We start from the raw sequence: 15,976 nt of genomic DNA on the forward strand, positions 1-15,976 counted from the left end.
GATCTTGATAGCTGCAATTCATTCAAAACCTTATGTGAGTGTTTGGTGTTAAGTCACATGCCAAAAACATGTAGGTGAATGTTAGCTATCTCACTTCCTCTCCATCACTCCAAACATAACATGCTTCCTGTATGCCATGGTGTGAATGCCACACACACACACACACACACACACACATGTCCACACATACACACACACACACACACACAGGAAGTGTCCTCATAACATTGTAATAAAACCTATGTCATTTTACACATGTGTGTTCTCATAAACCATATATACAAGAACACAAACACACACTCACACACAATGTGAACACGCAGACGCCAGACAACACAAATAACTTTTAAGTACCTCTGTTATATTAACAACCCCTCTGCGATGTGTCTATGCTTGATTCTCTAACAGTTCCAGTCTTAGAGTGTGAATAAGAAATTAAAACCTGTCTTGCCCAGCCCCAAAAAATATAGCAACCATGTATGTCTGCGTGTAGTGCGGTAAGCATCTTAGCTGCAACTGCGCTCCAAATAAACCGTCTAATTGGTGAGCTTTTCTATCTGTTTTTCACAAACATCTGTTCTTCTCCTCAGGATCACAGTAATGCTTTTAAAGGTGAACATAAAAGGAAAAAAAACATTAAATGAGCTGAATTATTTAACTGGTTTTACATTCAGAAGTCTGCAGGTCTACGCTCACAATACAAGCTCTTTCCTTGATACAATGCTGCTTTTCCAGATAGTGACATCCTCACCTGCCAGGACATCTCTGATTCGATGGGTTGAGAATAGAGGAGAGCGGATGAGAGACAGATAGAAAAAACAAAGGAAGCGAGGGATGATAAGTGCTCTCTGTGAGGCTGCTGTCTGCCTGCTGAAAGGGGGTCTTTGTATAAAACAAGCTTTCATCACTTGAGGGGAGAAGAGAAAAGAGAGATAGACAGAGAGAGACTTCTGATGTGCACCCACCTGCACTTCCCTTGCTCACACTGATATGGAGAGCACACACACACACACACACACTAGCATGCATTTCTATGCGTTCCTGGCCCCCTCATCCCCAGTGAGAGGATGAACAGCCTGTGCTCTGTGACTGAGCTCTTTCATCCAGCCTGAGCTGATTCAGTCACTGCTCACAGCTCACACTGCCCCGACAAACACCCCAAACACTGAACAAACCATACACTAGGGTGTAACGGTTCAAATTACTCACAGTTCAGTTTTTATCATGGTTTTAGGGTCACGGTTTCGGTACGGTTTGGTATGTGCTATGTTCAGGGGAAAAAGGACTACTGCCAAATAAAAAATGAAGAAAATAAGAATAATCAAACTACAAGCAACAGCACAAATAAATACAATAAAGCAAATGTACAAATAGAATAATCAGTGTTTTTCAGGTATTTAACAGTATTTTTCAGGTACAGAAATATAATATTGTATATTTCACTGTATAAATTAAAGATTAATTCTTATTAAAGTTACAAAAGCTATTCAGTCAAGAGCAGCGAGTGATTTCCTTGTCTTTTGTTGTTTGATTAACATTAAAAACACAGACAGCAGGAATATTAGGCTGCTATCACTGTAAAACATAATGCACAATCCAAAATACTGACACTGTTACACATGCGCTGTCTTTCTCGACTGTTTACGTTCACTTAAAAACCTAACCGACTATGTCTGCTAGGACACTCGCCAAGATGGGCATGTTGACAGTTTTTGTGTGAATATGTCTGTTACTCAATATTTGCGCGCACGAGTTCTCTTTCGCGTCTTCTTGCCCTTGAATGTTTAAATTGGCATGGCTTACATGAGTTTAGTTTAAAACACAGATAGCAAAGTGTGCCGTTTAGGTTTTACCAGCGCTCGCGCCTATCAACACCCGGGTGATGACGGCGTAAATGACTGGTCATATCAGAGCATACGGCATTCACATTGAACAAAGTTTAACATTAGCCTAACTCTGTCTGTCTGTTTTACGCGTTGTTATTTTCAATAAACCATATTATAAATGCATATGCGTCAACATATTTTAGATGAACCGCAGTGCAAGTGCATGCCGAACCGTGGGTGGAGAACGGTACAGTTCGATTTTTTACAGAGAACCGTTAAACCCCTACTAAATACTTAGAAGAACTAAAGAAGAACTATATAGAAGAACTAAAACCCTGAAAAAATCTAGAAAAAAATAATTAAGGCATGTTTTCCACACAACTTCCAAGGAAGAATGATATATGCTCCAATATACAATAACAATACACAGTAACGTATACACTACCGTTGAAAATTTTGATGTCAGTAGGAAATAAATTAATACTTTTATTCAGCAAAGATGCATTAAATTTATCAAAAGTATTTAAATACAAAAAATATTTAAAATAAATGCTGTTTTTTTAACTTTCTATTCATCAAAGAATTCTGAAAAAAAAAAAAAGATCAGTTTCCGCAAAAATATATTAAGCAGGAAATCTCCTCAGTACTGATCATAAGAAATGTTTTTTTGGAGCACCAAATCAGCATATTAGAATGATTTCTGAAGGATCATGTGACACTGAAGACTGGAGTAATGATGCTGAAAATTCAGCTTTGACAACACAGGAATTAATTACATTTTAAAATATATCAAAATAGAAACGCTATTTTAAATTTGAATAGTATTTCACAATATTACTGTTCTTTATTTTTTGAAAAAATTAAGAGACTTTTTCAAAAAAGAATAATCAAATACTGAATAAGTGAACATGTGAGAGGTGGTAGATGTGTATGTCTTTGTGAATGAAGGGCGTTTAAATTCTGAAGAAATTCTGTGGAGCTTTATGGAATTCTGTGGGCACAAGTCTGTGCAAGCATGCTTTATATATGCTAACTTATCCTAACTAGCAAACACAAACATCAACATACACACATATACACAATCTGTTCTTGTTAATGACATTCAGGAAGTAGGAATCACAATTCTCACCTCCATCCTCCAACACCTCACACAACATTCAGAAGCCCTGCCATTCACTCATCTCATCTGTCTTTCTGTTTTTCCCTCTCCCTCTCCCTCTATGTGGGCTGTTGACTAAACAAAATGGCCCCTGACATTTCTTAGCTAAATAGCTTTCCTGCCAATCTCAGGCCATGTCAGCTACCTTCACCGGCTGCCCACATTTGCTCCCCTCCTAAAAGGAGAGAAGAGAGAATGAGAAGAATCAGAGGAAGAGACGGAGGAGGAAGAGCCACGCTGGGCTCAATAAATGAACCACCGCAGGACTAGAACAAGGAGCGAGGAAGAGGACAGTCATTATGTTAATAACTCACAAGGGTGCGCTCTCTCTATTTCCACCGCATCTTTCTCTCTGTCTTTGCCTTTCTCCCCTGTTGAGTGACATCCCGGGGGAGGCCGGCCGGCGATAATGAGGAGTCAATCTTGTTAGGATTAGACAACAACATACAGGTCGGCAGTCATGCAATCCATTCTGAGTACAGGAGAGGAGGGCAGAGGAAAGCGATCAGGTGACATTTAAACATGCACTGAGCATCTACGTAAATGTCTCAAGGGACTTTAACATCTCTAGAGCTCAGTGCCAGATCTGCTTAACTTCTTTTTCGGGATTTGTAATTAAAGGGATAGTCCACCTAAAAATGAACGTTCTGCCATCACATGCCTTTTTTATGTGGAACACAAAAGGAGATATCAAGCAGAATGCTCAAGTTGCTCTTTTCCCTACAAGTGAATGGTGACCACTGCTGTCTCTGGTCCCCATCTACTTTGTGTTTATGCACTTCAGAAGTTCTATTTCAGTCGGACAAAACAGTAATTAAGATAAATGTAATTAATCTTAAGAAAAAAGAAAAAGAAAATAGAGAGTAATGTACATGTTTTAGTTCAACTGAAATCGTAGCGGCCTATTTTTAGTCAGACTAACAGACTTACATAATGCGACTGTAGCTTCATCTAGCATATAAACATTGTAGTCAGACTACAATTTTTCTCAAGGTACACGTGATCTTGAAAGAGATGATGCTCAATGTGTGTTTAATGCTTCAAATGTTTATTCATAATTTTGCATGTACACTACCTTTAAAATGTTTGGGGTCAGTTCCCCCATTGTTACATATGTTACATGCAATTACTATAGTAATAACTATAAATTATGCATGATTACATATGCTACTAACCCTAAACCTATATAATAGTAAGTATAAATGTATTTACTTAATATCACTCAGTACTTACAGGTATAATTACATGTGACAAAGACACCTTCAAATAAAGTGTAACCAAAAGTTATTTTAAATTGAAAATATATTTTTCAATATTACTGCTTTGACTGTATTTCTGACCAAATACAGCCTTGGTGAGCATAAGAGATTTCTTTCAAAAACACTTGTCAAAATTGTACTGACCCCAAACATTTGAACGGTAGTGTAAAAAGCAACTTGGACATTATTCTAAACATCTGCTTTTGTGTTTTGTATTCAGAAGAGATTTTTCATTGCTTTTTTGAACTATCCCTATTTGAACTATAGTGTTTTGCACTAACTAGCCCCCCCCCCCCCCTCTCTCATCAGCAGCAGTGATTTGAGGATCACAGTAATCAGCCAAACCCCAGGAGCGCCATTACAGACACACAGGGTTGTTACACAGCTATTGTCAGCCTTTTCTGTCTAAGCACACCATACACATCTCCCAACTGCCTTTTTCCCCTCAGCACAGACATCACACACACACACACACACACACACACATGCTTTTAAACTCTCTTTAATCCGTGAGACTGCTGATCTGAGTGGGTGTTCTTATATTGTCTTATATAGGGTTATTCCTCACGGAGAAGCAAAGCCTCCTTCTATTCATCTCTTTCTTCTCATCTAAAGCCATCTCTTCCTCCCCGCTCATCTCACTTTCTTTTCAGCTCCCTTTGAAAAGAGTTCAGAGAGAGAAAAGCAAAAGAAACCATGCTCTATTTAGACAAAAGACTATCTTTTTTTGCCCCAATGTATTTTCATGGCTTGCATTCCTGCATTCCAAGGTATATTCTGGCTCTTCCTGCGTCTCCCGAGTTCCCTGAGGGAAACTGTGCCAGTGCCAGATGTGCTCCAGTAACATCTGGACCACAACAGGGAGCACACGAATTTGAAAGGGCAGTTAATGACATGCCATGGGACGTTTAAACCAGCATATGCATCATTACATTACATGATTTTGAGTGCTTTAAACAGCTGAGGCTTCTCTGAATCTTTCAGTTTGGAAGTCGGGGGGAAACTGGATAGTGTTAACCAAAAATGCAGTCATTTACCAAATTTAAAAAAACACTATCACATGGGTGAGACACAATGACGTTCAGGTAGGGCTAAATTATAATTTTTTTTAAACCCAATTGTGATATTTCAGATAAAATGTAACTTTAATTAGAGCATCAGGTTTGCTGTACTCGTTTGTAGGGCTATTATTATTATTATTATTATTATTATTATTATTATTATTATTATTAAATAAAATACTAAACAAAATAAGAAATATATTACTATAGTATAACAAAATCTTTTTTAAATTGCAATACTAATATTTGTCTTAAACCAGGATTCGCTACAGGTTTAAAAACACTAATTGAAAATCGAATAAAAAGGGTGGCACACATCGTGTTTCCGAATGCACATTTATGGGAAGCAGAATTTACTGCATACTGAGCCTGAGATACAGATAACACTTATCATGAGATACATGCGTGTAAAAGAACATTTGATAAGCCATATTGCAATTTAGATTTTTCGGTTTTAAATTTGATTATTCATTCAGCTCAACCCTGAAGTTAATATTTATCATTTACATTTTATTTTCATGGAAGAGACCATTTGAATATATAAAATTGACACTAAAAGCCATATTTTGATCACAGGATTATATTGAAATAGAGGTTTATAGAATGGAATTGTGTTATTTGAGCCCCAATGTATCGGAAAACAGCCATAAATCAATTGTTCAGAAGTTTCTGCCCATTTATTGGCTAATACAAGGCTAAGCACTATTAAATAAATGGAATTATCAGAGAAATGAAAACAAATAAGTTAGACAACGATACGTTTTTTTTTTTTTACCACCAGGTCCATCAAATTGATTGAGGAACTGGATGTGGACCGTTAAAGCTTGATTTTCATACATGTTTTTGTCCAGTTCATTGGCATTTCTGTGACGTTCTATAAGACAACATCGGTAACATCACAGCAAAGCATGTGGCAAATGAAGGAATCCTCTACAGTTGCTCTCTTCAGAGACAAACACTCTTTGCCTGTAGTTATAGGTCTAACTTCATTGAGTCTTGCGGTTTTGTGCAATGTTTAAAAAAATCTGCTTTGCATTATCTGTCTGAGAGAAGCATCAGAGATATGCCTCGAGTTCCTCTTTCCTACCTGTTCTCCCCCTGTAATTCCTGTAGTTAGTAGTATGACTCCATCTCTTTCTGCATTCCCACTAGTTAGAAATACGACTTCCATCTTTCTGTGATTTCTGTTCTCTCCTGCAGTTAAAGATATGTCCTCAGCCTCTCAGTAATTGCCGCCTGATGAGGGTCTTCCTGAGGCGATGTGAGACTCATCAGTCTCCGGGCCATCGGCACTCCCCCGGCCGCCTGTCTCCATAGCATCATTTGTCATCCTGATGGAGAGCTAATCTGACAGGATGTCTGCCCACAGACGGAGAAGGCGAGATACTCTGTCTGTACGTATCCTTTCCCCTCCTTGCCTGACTCAGTTTCTCTGTTTGTCTGACTCTCATTTTCTCGCTGCCTCTGTATGCCACTTATCTGCCTCAATCTATCTCTCTGTGAGCGGTGTGGTTCAGCAGGTGTCTGTCCTTGTAAACCGCCCTAATAAAAATCCTGGGATTTGACAATCTGTCTCTGCAAATATGCTTTTGCTCACACACTGCTCTCTTCCCCCCCCCCCATTCCTTTTCCTTTCTTTCTCGGTTCTGTTTAGTTTCTTGTCAGACATTTATCTGCTTTTATAGATCCGTTATAATCTTGTCATTTCTTCAATGCACTTAATTGCCATTTTTGACGTCTGTATGAATTTGTGGTATTAAAACAGACACATAACATGCACAGCATGAAAGAATATTTGTCTGGTTCATTTGAGACTGCTGAGAGGAAGGTAAACAGGAGCATGAAAGGAATATTCACTCAAAAAAATTTGTTCAATTTATTCACCATGTCGTTTCAAAACTGTTTGACTCACTTTCTTCTGTTCAATCCAGAAAGATGCACTTTTCCATACCATTAAAGCAAAAGATGACAAAAAGCACCATAAAAGTAGTAATTATGTGTGATGCACTTTTGTGGTTTACATAGAAAAACATTATTTTATTTATTACAGTGCTATGCATAAGTTTAGACACCCATGCTAAAGTTGACTAAAAAGAGGAATAAAAAAATCATCTTTTGGAAATTGAACTTAATGCCTTAATTAAAAAAATTAGGAAAAATCCACCAATTTTCTTTGTGAATGAATAATGTATCGTAAATAAATACATTTTCTTCCTTAAAATACAGGGTGCATAAGTCTGGACACCCCTATGTTCAATTCCCATAGAGGCAGGCAGATTTTTATTTTTAAAGGCCAGTTACTTCATGGATCCAGGATACTATGCATCCTGATGAAGTTCCCTTGGCCTTTGGAATTAAAATAGCCCCACATCATCACATAGCCTTCACCATACCTAGAGATTGGCATGATTTTATTTCAGTTAGCCTAATAGCTGGTTTGATTTGCATTGAGAGATGTTCTTAAGGAAAGTACTCCATGCCAATCTCTAGGTATGGTGAAGGCTATGTGATGATGTGGGGCTATTTTATTTCCAAAGGCCAAGGGAACTTTATCAGGATGCATAGTATCCATGAAGTAACTGGCCTTTAAAAATAAAAATCTGCCTGCCTCTATGGGAATTTAACATAGGGGTGTCCAGACTTATGCACCCTGTATTTTAAGGAAGAACATTTATTTATTTACGATACATTATTCATTCACAAAGAAAATTGGTGTCCTTAAAGGTTGGATTTTTCCTAATTTTTTTAATTAAGGCATTAAGTTCAATTTCCAAAAGATGATTTTTTTATTCCTCTTTTTAGTCAACTTTAGCATGGGTGTCTAAACTTATGCATAGCACTGTATGTAGTTGTCTTCATTCGGCTTGTTTTCTGTGCAGTTTGTTTTTGGTAAGATTTCTGCTCATTTGTGGAGTATCACATCATGCCCAGTTTCAACTGTTTAGTTAAATGTTTTATTTGTTTCCTACACTATGTCTTATCATAAGGAGTATTGTTGACGGAAATGTCCGGCTTTCCGTGTTTTCACTGTTATACGCTATTACGCATCTTCCGGAAGAGTACTGAATCTCCTGATCAAAACACATGTGAAGAATATGCAGAAACAAGCGATATCATATGCAAGTAGATATGTAAGTGTGTATCAGTATGTAAGCATATGTAAAATAACGCGATCATCAACATTAAACAGCATATAAATTAAAACTGCCTAATGTTACTGAATGTAATGTCGACCCAGGACGAGCTATAGGACTGCGCAAGCATTTGGGGTGTTGATGGACTCGATCTACTCCATCTACGTTTTGATTATCTTTCTGAATCTGATCCAGATGTAGTCTTTGACAAAAATGTGATTTTCTCAGCTTTTTGCTCAAAATGTTGCTTCTTTATGAAACTTACCCACATTCAAGTGTTGATAAAAAAAAGAATGCATGAAGCTAGAATAAAACTTTTGTTGTTGTTGTTTAAAAGCAGAGGGTCTATTCCTTCTTTTGATATTATTACATATACAGATGTTCATACAACATAATATTCTGGGGGCCATGAAACTTTTGTGAAAATGATCAAAAATGTCTTTTAGCTAAATATATTAAAAAAATGTAAAAATAGGGGAAATAAACCATTGTCTTTACAAAACCTAAAAATATAAAATCTGTAAAATCTGTTAATATTTGTAAAAAATAAATAAAAAATTCCCCCCGTTTATCCTGATGTACTCCCTGCTATATTTGTAAATATTTAAAAATGAGTGATGTGCTATATTTTTCTGAAGCTCTGTGATACAGTTGTGTGAGGAAAAAACAAAACAAAACGTAAGTCGTTATTCTCGCAAACTTTTTGAAAATACACAAAAGTGTTTAAGATCTTAGAGCTGAAATAATTTATCAGTGAATAATGATTTTCTGTCTTTTTTCACATAAAACTCTCATGTAACTTCAAGAGTTGGAACATAGCACATGATTCATTTGGACTACTTTATGGTGCTTTTTGTCATTTTTGGAGATTCACTTTCCCTGGTCACCTATAATCTTCATTTTATGAAAAAAAGCAGCATCAACATTCTGCTTATTTTATTTATTATCTTCTTTTATGCTCCACATAAGAACGATACGGTTTGGTGAGTGATGATAGAAATTTAAACTGTTTTTTTGTTTTGTTTCTGTACTTACATTTCTGAAGTCCAGTGTTCATCTGCGAGTGGGGGTGGAGCTGAAGGGAGAGATCACCTGGCCCTGGCAGACAGGCCAGCATCTCATACACACACTCACACACACACGCACACACTCACACACACACCCACACTCACACACACACACTCACTCACTCACTCCTAGAGCAACATGGGCCAAACACTCCGCCTCACACTATAGAGAAAAAAAAGAAAAAAAAAAAGAGAGAAAAAAAGGAAAATTAGATATTACTGTAAGCACCTCAGCACCAAATTCCGGCCCAACACTAGGAACTTTCGCACCGGAAGAACCTTTTCATAGTTCCTAGAACTACTGGCGGTACCCGCTTTTTGGGTGTTCGCATCGCAGGAACTAGGAATGATTTTAGTTCTAGGAACTCCTTTTGGGGGAATTAAATTAGCTCCTACTTCAGAGTAGGGTCTAACCAGCACTACAGGACCTACCAGTGACGTAAGTGTACACTGATTGGCCGAACGCACGTGAAACACCGGCACCAGCCATTTAAAAAAAAAGCTGTGTACACACAGATTATAGCCTATATATTTACTCCACAAACTAACTTTACGAACATGGAAAACAGTGATAGATGGACCTCTCAACCGTTACGCTGAGGAGAAAATCCAACGCAACTTTGGGCCAAGCAAAACATGATTATGTACTTCTGCTCAGCTAGCGACATTGGACATCAACCATACGGCAAATGCAAATACTTTTTCATATACTATCTAAGTAGATTTGTATAACAGTATCTAATAACGTATTAGACAGGACAGACTTAAACAGATCATAAACTAATGGAGAATAGGAGCACTGTGCGCTCAGGCTCTGGCTTTCTCAGCACCATCAAAATAAAAGTGACAACAACAAGCGTGGCTCACGTCACTTCAGAGTTCCTACTGGTGGTGCGAATGCAACCAGGAAAATGGCCCTAGGCCTAGGGGAACATTTCGTTCTTGGGGAACCACCCAGGTGGCTATTTACTAAGTTCCTAGAACTACCCGGTGCGAAAGCCCCTACTATGTCAATGTCATTCACTTTGGTTCTAGTCTCGCATAGCCAGACCTTCAGACTGACGGCAGAAGGTCTGGACTCTATCGCAGCTTTTCTTGGCCAAGGCCCACCCAAGAGGACGTTTGACTGACAATCAAACAAAAAAAGAAAAAGGAAAATCCCTCACTGCTCTTGACTAATAACTTTAGTAGCTTTAATAAGAATCTCTGTATATATAATTCATACAGTGAAGATAGTGTAGTGTTGCAGTATATAGTGTTATATTTTTACATTTGATTACTTTATTCAGTTTCTAAGTATGCTTTAAGCTGAATACTATATTGTTAGATAGACTTACATTAAAAAGCATTGTTTATTTATTTTTTTCTGCTCCCATTTTAGTAATTTTCTTAATTTTAATTGTGCCTAGTATTAGTTTCTGCTGTAGTATCGAAAATGGTATCAAGAATTAAAAAAATTCTTGTAAAAAAAAACAAAAACACTCGTATAAGGTTTTGGTCTTATTGCCCACTAATTGTGTCAAATAATCATAATTACAACATCGATTGATGATTATGATTTTGCCACAATTGAGAAGCCCCACTTCACATAACTGAACACCAGATATGTTCTGATTAGCTGTGATTGAGACGTGTTGTGCAGCATTTTTGCATTCAATAATTGTTTGGTGTAATTATTGTTAACTAAACTCATGAAAAATTTCCTTTGTTAATTGAAATTGCTGAAATTAAACAAATTAAAGTTTGTTGAACTTCTAAAATTACCAAATAAAATAAATAAAAGCAAAAATATATCAAAATAAAAGCTAATTCAAAATATTAATAAATCCTTTAACAGTTCATAATGAATCTAAAACAAAACTAATATTATACCTGGCTAGGACAGTGTTTGTATAAAAGCTTTTCAGAATTTCATGATTAAAAGCTTTCACAGTACAGAACACAGTCCAAAATACAGAACGAAGACACAAATATGTAATATTAACATGCTGCTATTCACTATACAATAAAAATGTATTAACATAAAATAAATATGTTTGAGGTTTGTGAACTGATGGATGCCTACAGTCTTCATTATGATTAATAAAAATACAAAAATAACTTAATCAACAAACATATGCCAGAAATTTCGTTTTCAACAACATTATTTTCAAAACAAACAATTTGAAAATGTGTCTTTTGATTTAGAATTAAGCGATGATATGATTTTAAAGGGATGGTGTGCATTAAGAAAAGGTGCAAAATAAATGACTCACAAACATGTTTTGGATAATTTTCCAACATAACGGGAGCAATGAGATAATTACCATCTGTCAGTTTTACACACACATTTTCACTGAATTCATTAAAACTCAGCAAGTCTTCTAATCAAGTGTGTCGTGAGGAATGCATCCAAACAATAATTCAAATGTGCGTATGAGTGCAATTTCACACATATTTATGAGAACCAGTGATAAAAGAACCAGTGATAAACTTAGCAATGATAGCTGCAAAGCTTTGGATTCACATCAATTAACCAACCAACTAACTAATCAAGTGAAGGTTAGAATATCAGGATATCAAAATATCCTTCTCTTTAATCAACTTTTTTGTCAACCGAGTGTGTTCAGAGCAGCAAAAACCCTTCTCGTACCCAAGCCACTCTTACTAATCGTACAGCAGCAGGCAAAACACACTTAATATGAAATCTGAACTTCAATTTAACATCAAACATACCAGCCAGAGTGCTCTAACCGTGCCTCAGGCACTTCATCTCTCTCTCTCTCTTCACCTTCACATCCTCTACCCGTCTTCTAGTGCGAGTGCTGTGATCTAAGGTGACCTTTGCTAAATTCCAAACTTTCACATCAAGCATAGCGTTAGTTCTGGCAGGTCACGTCAGTCAAGCTCGCATCAGAGTGTCTACGTATATGTGAATATGACGCCTATCACGGCATCCCTATATATAAGATCCATTCAGTATTATCAACAGCTTTATAGCATTGCTCAGGAGCTAATTACCCTCCTCCATCCCCAGAATGATCAACTGCTAGGTAATGCAAATATCGAATCAGCCAATAAAATGGCAGCAACTCAATGCCTTTAAGAATGTAGACATGGTCAAGACGATCTGGTGAAGTTCAAACTGAGCTTCAGAATGGGAAAGAAAGGAGATTTAAGTGACTTTGAAGGTGGCATGGTTGTTGAGTTTGATTTTGTGGTCTGAGAATTTCAGAAAATGCTGATCTACTGGGATTTTCATGTACAACCATCTTAGGGTTTACAGAGAATATGTACCTCCACATTGTTTAAATGCCACAGCCTTCCTGAGTATTGTTGCTGACCACCATGTTCATCCATTTATGACCACAGTGTGTGTACCCATCTTCTGATGGCTGAACCCAGCAGGACACATCACAAAGATCAAATCATCTCAAACTGGTTTCTTGAACATGACAATGAGTTCACTATACTCAAATAGACTCCACAGTCACCAGATCTCGGGAGAGTGGAACGGGAGAGTCTCATCATGGATGTGCAGCCAATAAATGATGCTACCATGTCAATATGGACCAAAATATACCATATTGATATACCATATTGAATATACCATGCCATGAAGAATTAAGGCAGTTCCAAGGTGAAACTAGGTGTAATGTAGTTTTTGAAGTAAGGCACAGATGATAGCTTCAACAGAAGCATATACACTATCAATTAATAGTAGCTCACCGTAAGGGACCGAATTTCACACAGAACAAATTTCTGTCTTTAAAGGTTTATACGTTTTTCTTTAAAATCAACTCCCCATCATGACAATTAATGGGATTTTTACTTCTCGAACCCAGCTGTTGCACTCTACAACAGTACACTGAATGTTAAATATCATCTGATGGGCTGTGTGATTGGGTCATGTTTTGAAGCATTTTGGCATGGTGCGGACACCCAAATGGCTGTATTACACCAGGTGCTGCATGTGGCAGCTTGAGTCATTCCACCCTCTCGATGGATAGCGCTGGTGATTTGTGGTGAGAAACTGCATACAAACATGTACTACATCATCTCACTGCACAACAATACCAGACGGAAACGATTAAAACATGCAGACAAACAGTTCAGACAAGAAGCAATTATAAACCAAACAACTCTGACAGGGCAGCACAAGGCCAGACAGAAAAAGGGAGATAGAGAGCAAGAAATGAAGAGTTAGTATGTAGTGAAAGGTCATGATGGCAGCTCATTAAAATCCTGGCAGTGCACTAACAACGCAGCGGGGTGCGAAACCAACATGCTCGCTCTTTATCAGATATACCTGAGCTCTTATCTGAAACCTTGTGAGCTGCCTCACTGTCTTCTGTCTAAATAGGATGCCTTCTGAGGAAGCTTTATGAGTGACTGATTAGTAACTCAAATAGCGTTCCACATGTGAGACTCGACTCACAACTCACTTCAAGAGTCTGTTGTTAGCATGTTGCTAAGCTAATGGCACACTACTCTAATAAGTACAAAAATAAAAAGTACACATAAATATTGGGTAAAATAATCAACTTTAATTACACTGAACTCTCTTTATCAATACGTTTCAATACTGAATGAAACAAGTTTACTTATGATCGATCATTTTTCTCTCCTCGTCATCTTCATTTCTTCATTTCATTTTTCTTTCCTCATTTCTTCACTGACGATGCTTCATCCATCTGTTCCTCTCAGCCTGAATCTTTGATTTCTCCTCTGTCCTCACACGGTGCTTGTAAGCGTGCTGAGTCTCAAACACAGAGTCCTGTCTAGATGAAAATACCTACGCAGAGATGAGAAAACTACAACCAGAGGCGTAGCAGTGTTTATATCGGCCAATAAATTATTTTTGATTGTGCATGCTAACTGTCATTGCCCTTGTTTTTACATTAAGATTACCTTTGCTGTAATCTAACGCTTACTCAAAGTTTAACTTTTAAAAAACTACTTATTTAATAACACTATTAAAATGTAATCTTTAGCAAATCTTAAAATGAATACAATTTTTCATACTCTATGATGCGAAAATTCACATACGATTAAAAATACATAAACATAAATATTCCATAAAAATAATTATCGGTTGCAATTTTAGGTGCATTCCTATAGATTCATCTCATATGCCCCTTTTTTATTCAGCAAGGATACATTAAATTGTTGTGACAGTAAAGACATTTACAACGTAATAAAAGATTTCTAATTTCTTTTGAACTTTCTATGCATCAAAGAATCCTGAAAATTGTTTATTATAATTAATATTCCATTAATAATAATAAATGTTTCTTAAGCAGCAAATCAGCATATTAAAATGATTTCTGATAACTGGTATAATGCCATTACTGGAATAAATTACATTTATATTAAAATAGAATGTTATTTTATATTGTAAATATTATTTCACAATACTGTTTTACTGTATTTTTGATATGCAGCCTTGGTGAGTATAAGAGACTTCTTTCAAAAAACAATAAAAAACTCTTGTTGACCTTATGACTGGTATAAAATTATAACTATGTGGAGCAAAAGTTCCATCAGAACAGTCCAAATTGCTCCAAAGTCAAAACACACATAAATTCACCTCTGTCATATCAGAGCTGGTGGAAAAACTCTATCTGGAAGAGGGAGAGAAAGACAGGAAGAGAGAAAGTGAGTCTGGATTCTCAATGGCTGGGGATGTTTGGGTCAGACCGCATCTGATAAAAGACTTTTCTAAAAGACTCCACTGCTTTTTCTCTTTCTTTGTGTGCATGGGAGGCTGAATGTGGGAGAAGAAAGGATAGAGGGAGGAAAGTGGAGTGGAAGTGAGCTATTTAGAAAATGACTACAGTAAGCTGTAATCAGGCTCTGGTGGGGCTGAGCTCTGGAGCTCAGACAATCTGCCTACACTGGCCTTTACGCTCAGGAAAAACACAGGCTAATTACACTAAAATATACACATACAATAGAGAGAGAAATCCAATGTACGCTTGCATGTACAGTTTTCCAGGAACACAAAAAGCTATTGAGTGAAATGACTTTTCAGGGGAAGAGCTGGGAGGAGAGATTGTGATTATCATTTATGAGGACTATGGAGGAGGACATCAGGTGGGTGGGGGGAGGTGAGAGCTCACATTTAGATTTTTTCAAAAGCTTTACCCTTGAATACGAGAACGGCTCAATAGGAGGGAGAGAGAGAAAGCAACGCTGCTTGTAAATAAACGTTCACATTAGTGCAGGCCCATTTAGAACATCAATTTATATAGCAGCCTGAATAGATTGTGCTGTAGCTGCGTGTTGAAGACGCGCAGGCATGTTGCTGTCAGCGTGTTACTGATGACTTAAGCACATCCCCTGAATGGCACGCTCGATTTTTTTTTTATTCTGTGAGAGATATTCGGAGAGGTTTTTTTGGGCTAACAGTGTCAATTTTAAGCATATGAGAGTGTGTGACACAGTTTGAGAGATATAAGCAGTCAGAGAAAAATGCAGCTAAAAGCCTG

General features: G+C 37.2%; 1 protein-coding gene across 7 annotated transcripts in view; it reads right to left on the reverse strand.

Moving 5' to 3' along the window:
• Positions 1–15,976, reverse strand: part of fam222ba (family with sequence similarity 222 member Ba) — a 61,590-nt gene that overhangs the window by 4,545 nt on the left and 41,069 nt on the right. For 3 of the 7 annotated variants that reach the window (XM_084114874.1, XM_084114873.1, XM_084114872.1), the window contains exon 2: positions 9,475–9,669. The exons of 2 other annotated variants lie outside the window; for them this stretch is intronic. In XM_084114874.1, coding sequence (XP_083971000.1) covers positions 9,475–9,556 — 82 coding nt within the window. In that variant the 5' untranslated portion in view covers positions 9,557–9,669. Of the gene's footprint in view, positions 1–751; positions 1,289–3,299; positions 3,386–9,474; positions 9,670–15,976 lie in introns of those variants that run through there. 2 more of the 7 variants (XM_084114876.1, XM_084114871.1) reach the window with 2 other exon arrangements.

Source organism: Abramis brama (assembly GCF_963993115.1).
Source record: "Abramis brama genome assembly, chromosome: 5".
Taxonomy (NCBI): Eukaryota; Metazoa; Chordata; class Actinopteri; order Cypriniformes; family Leuciscidae; genus Abramis; species Abramis brama.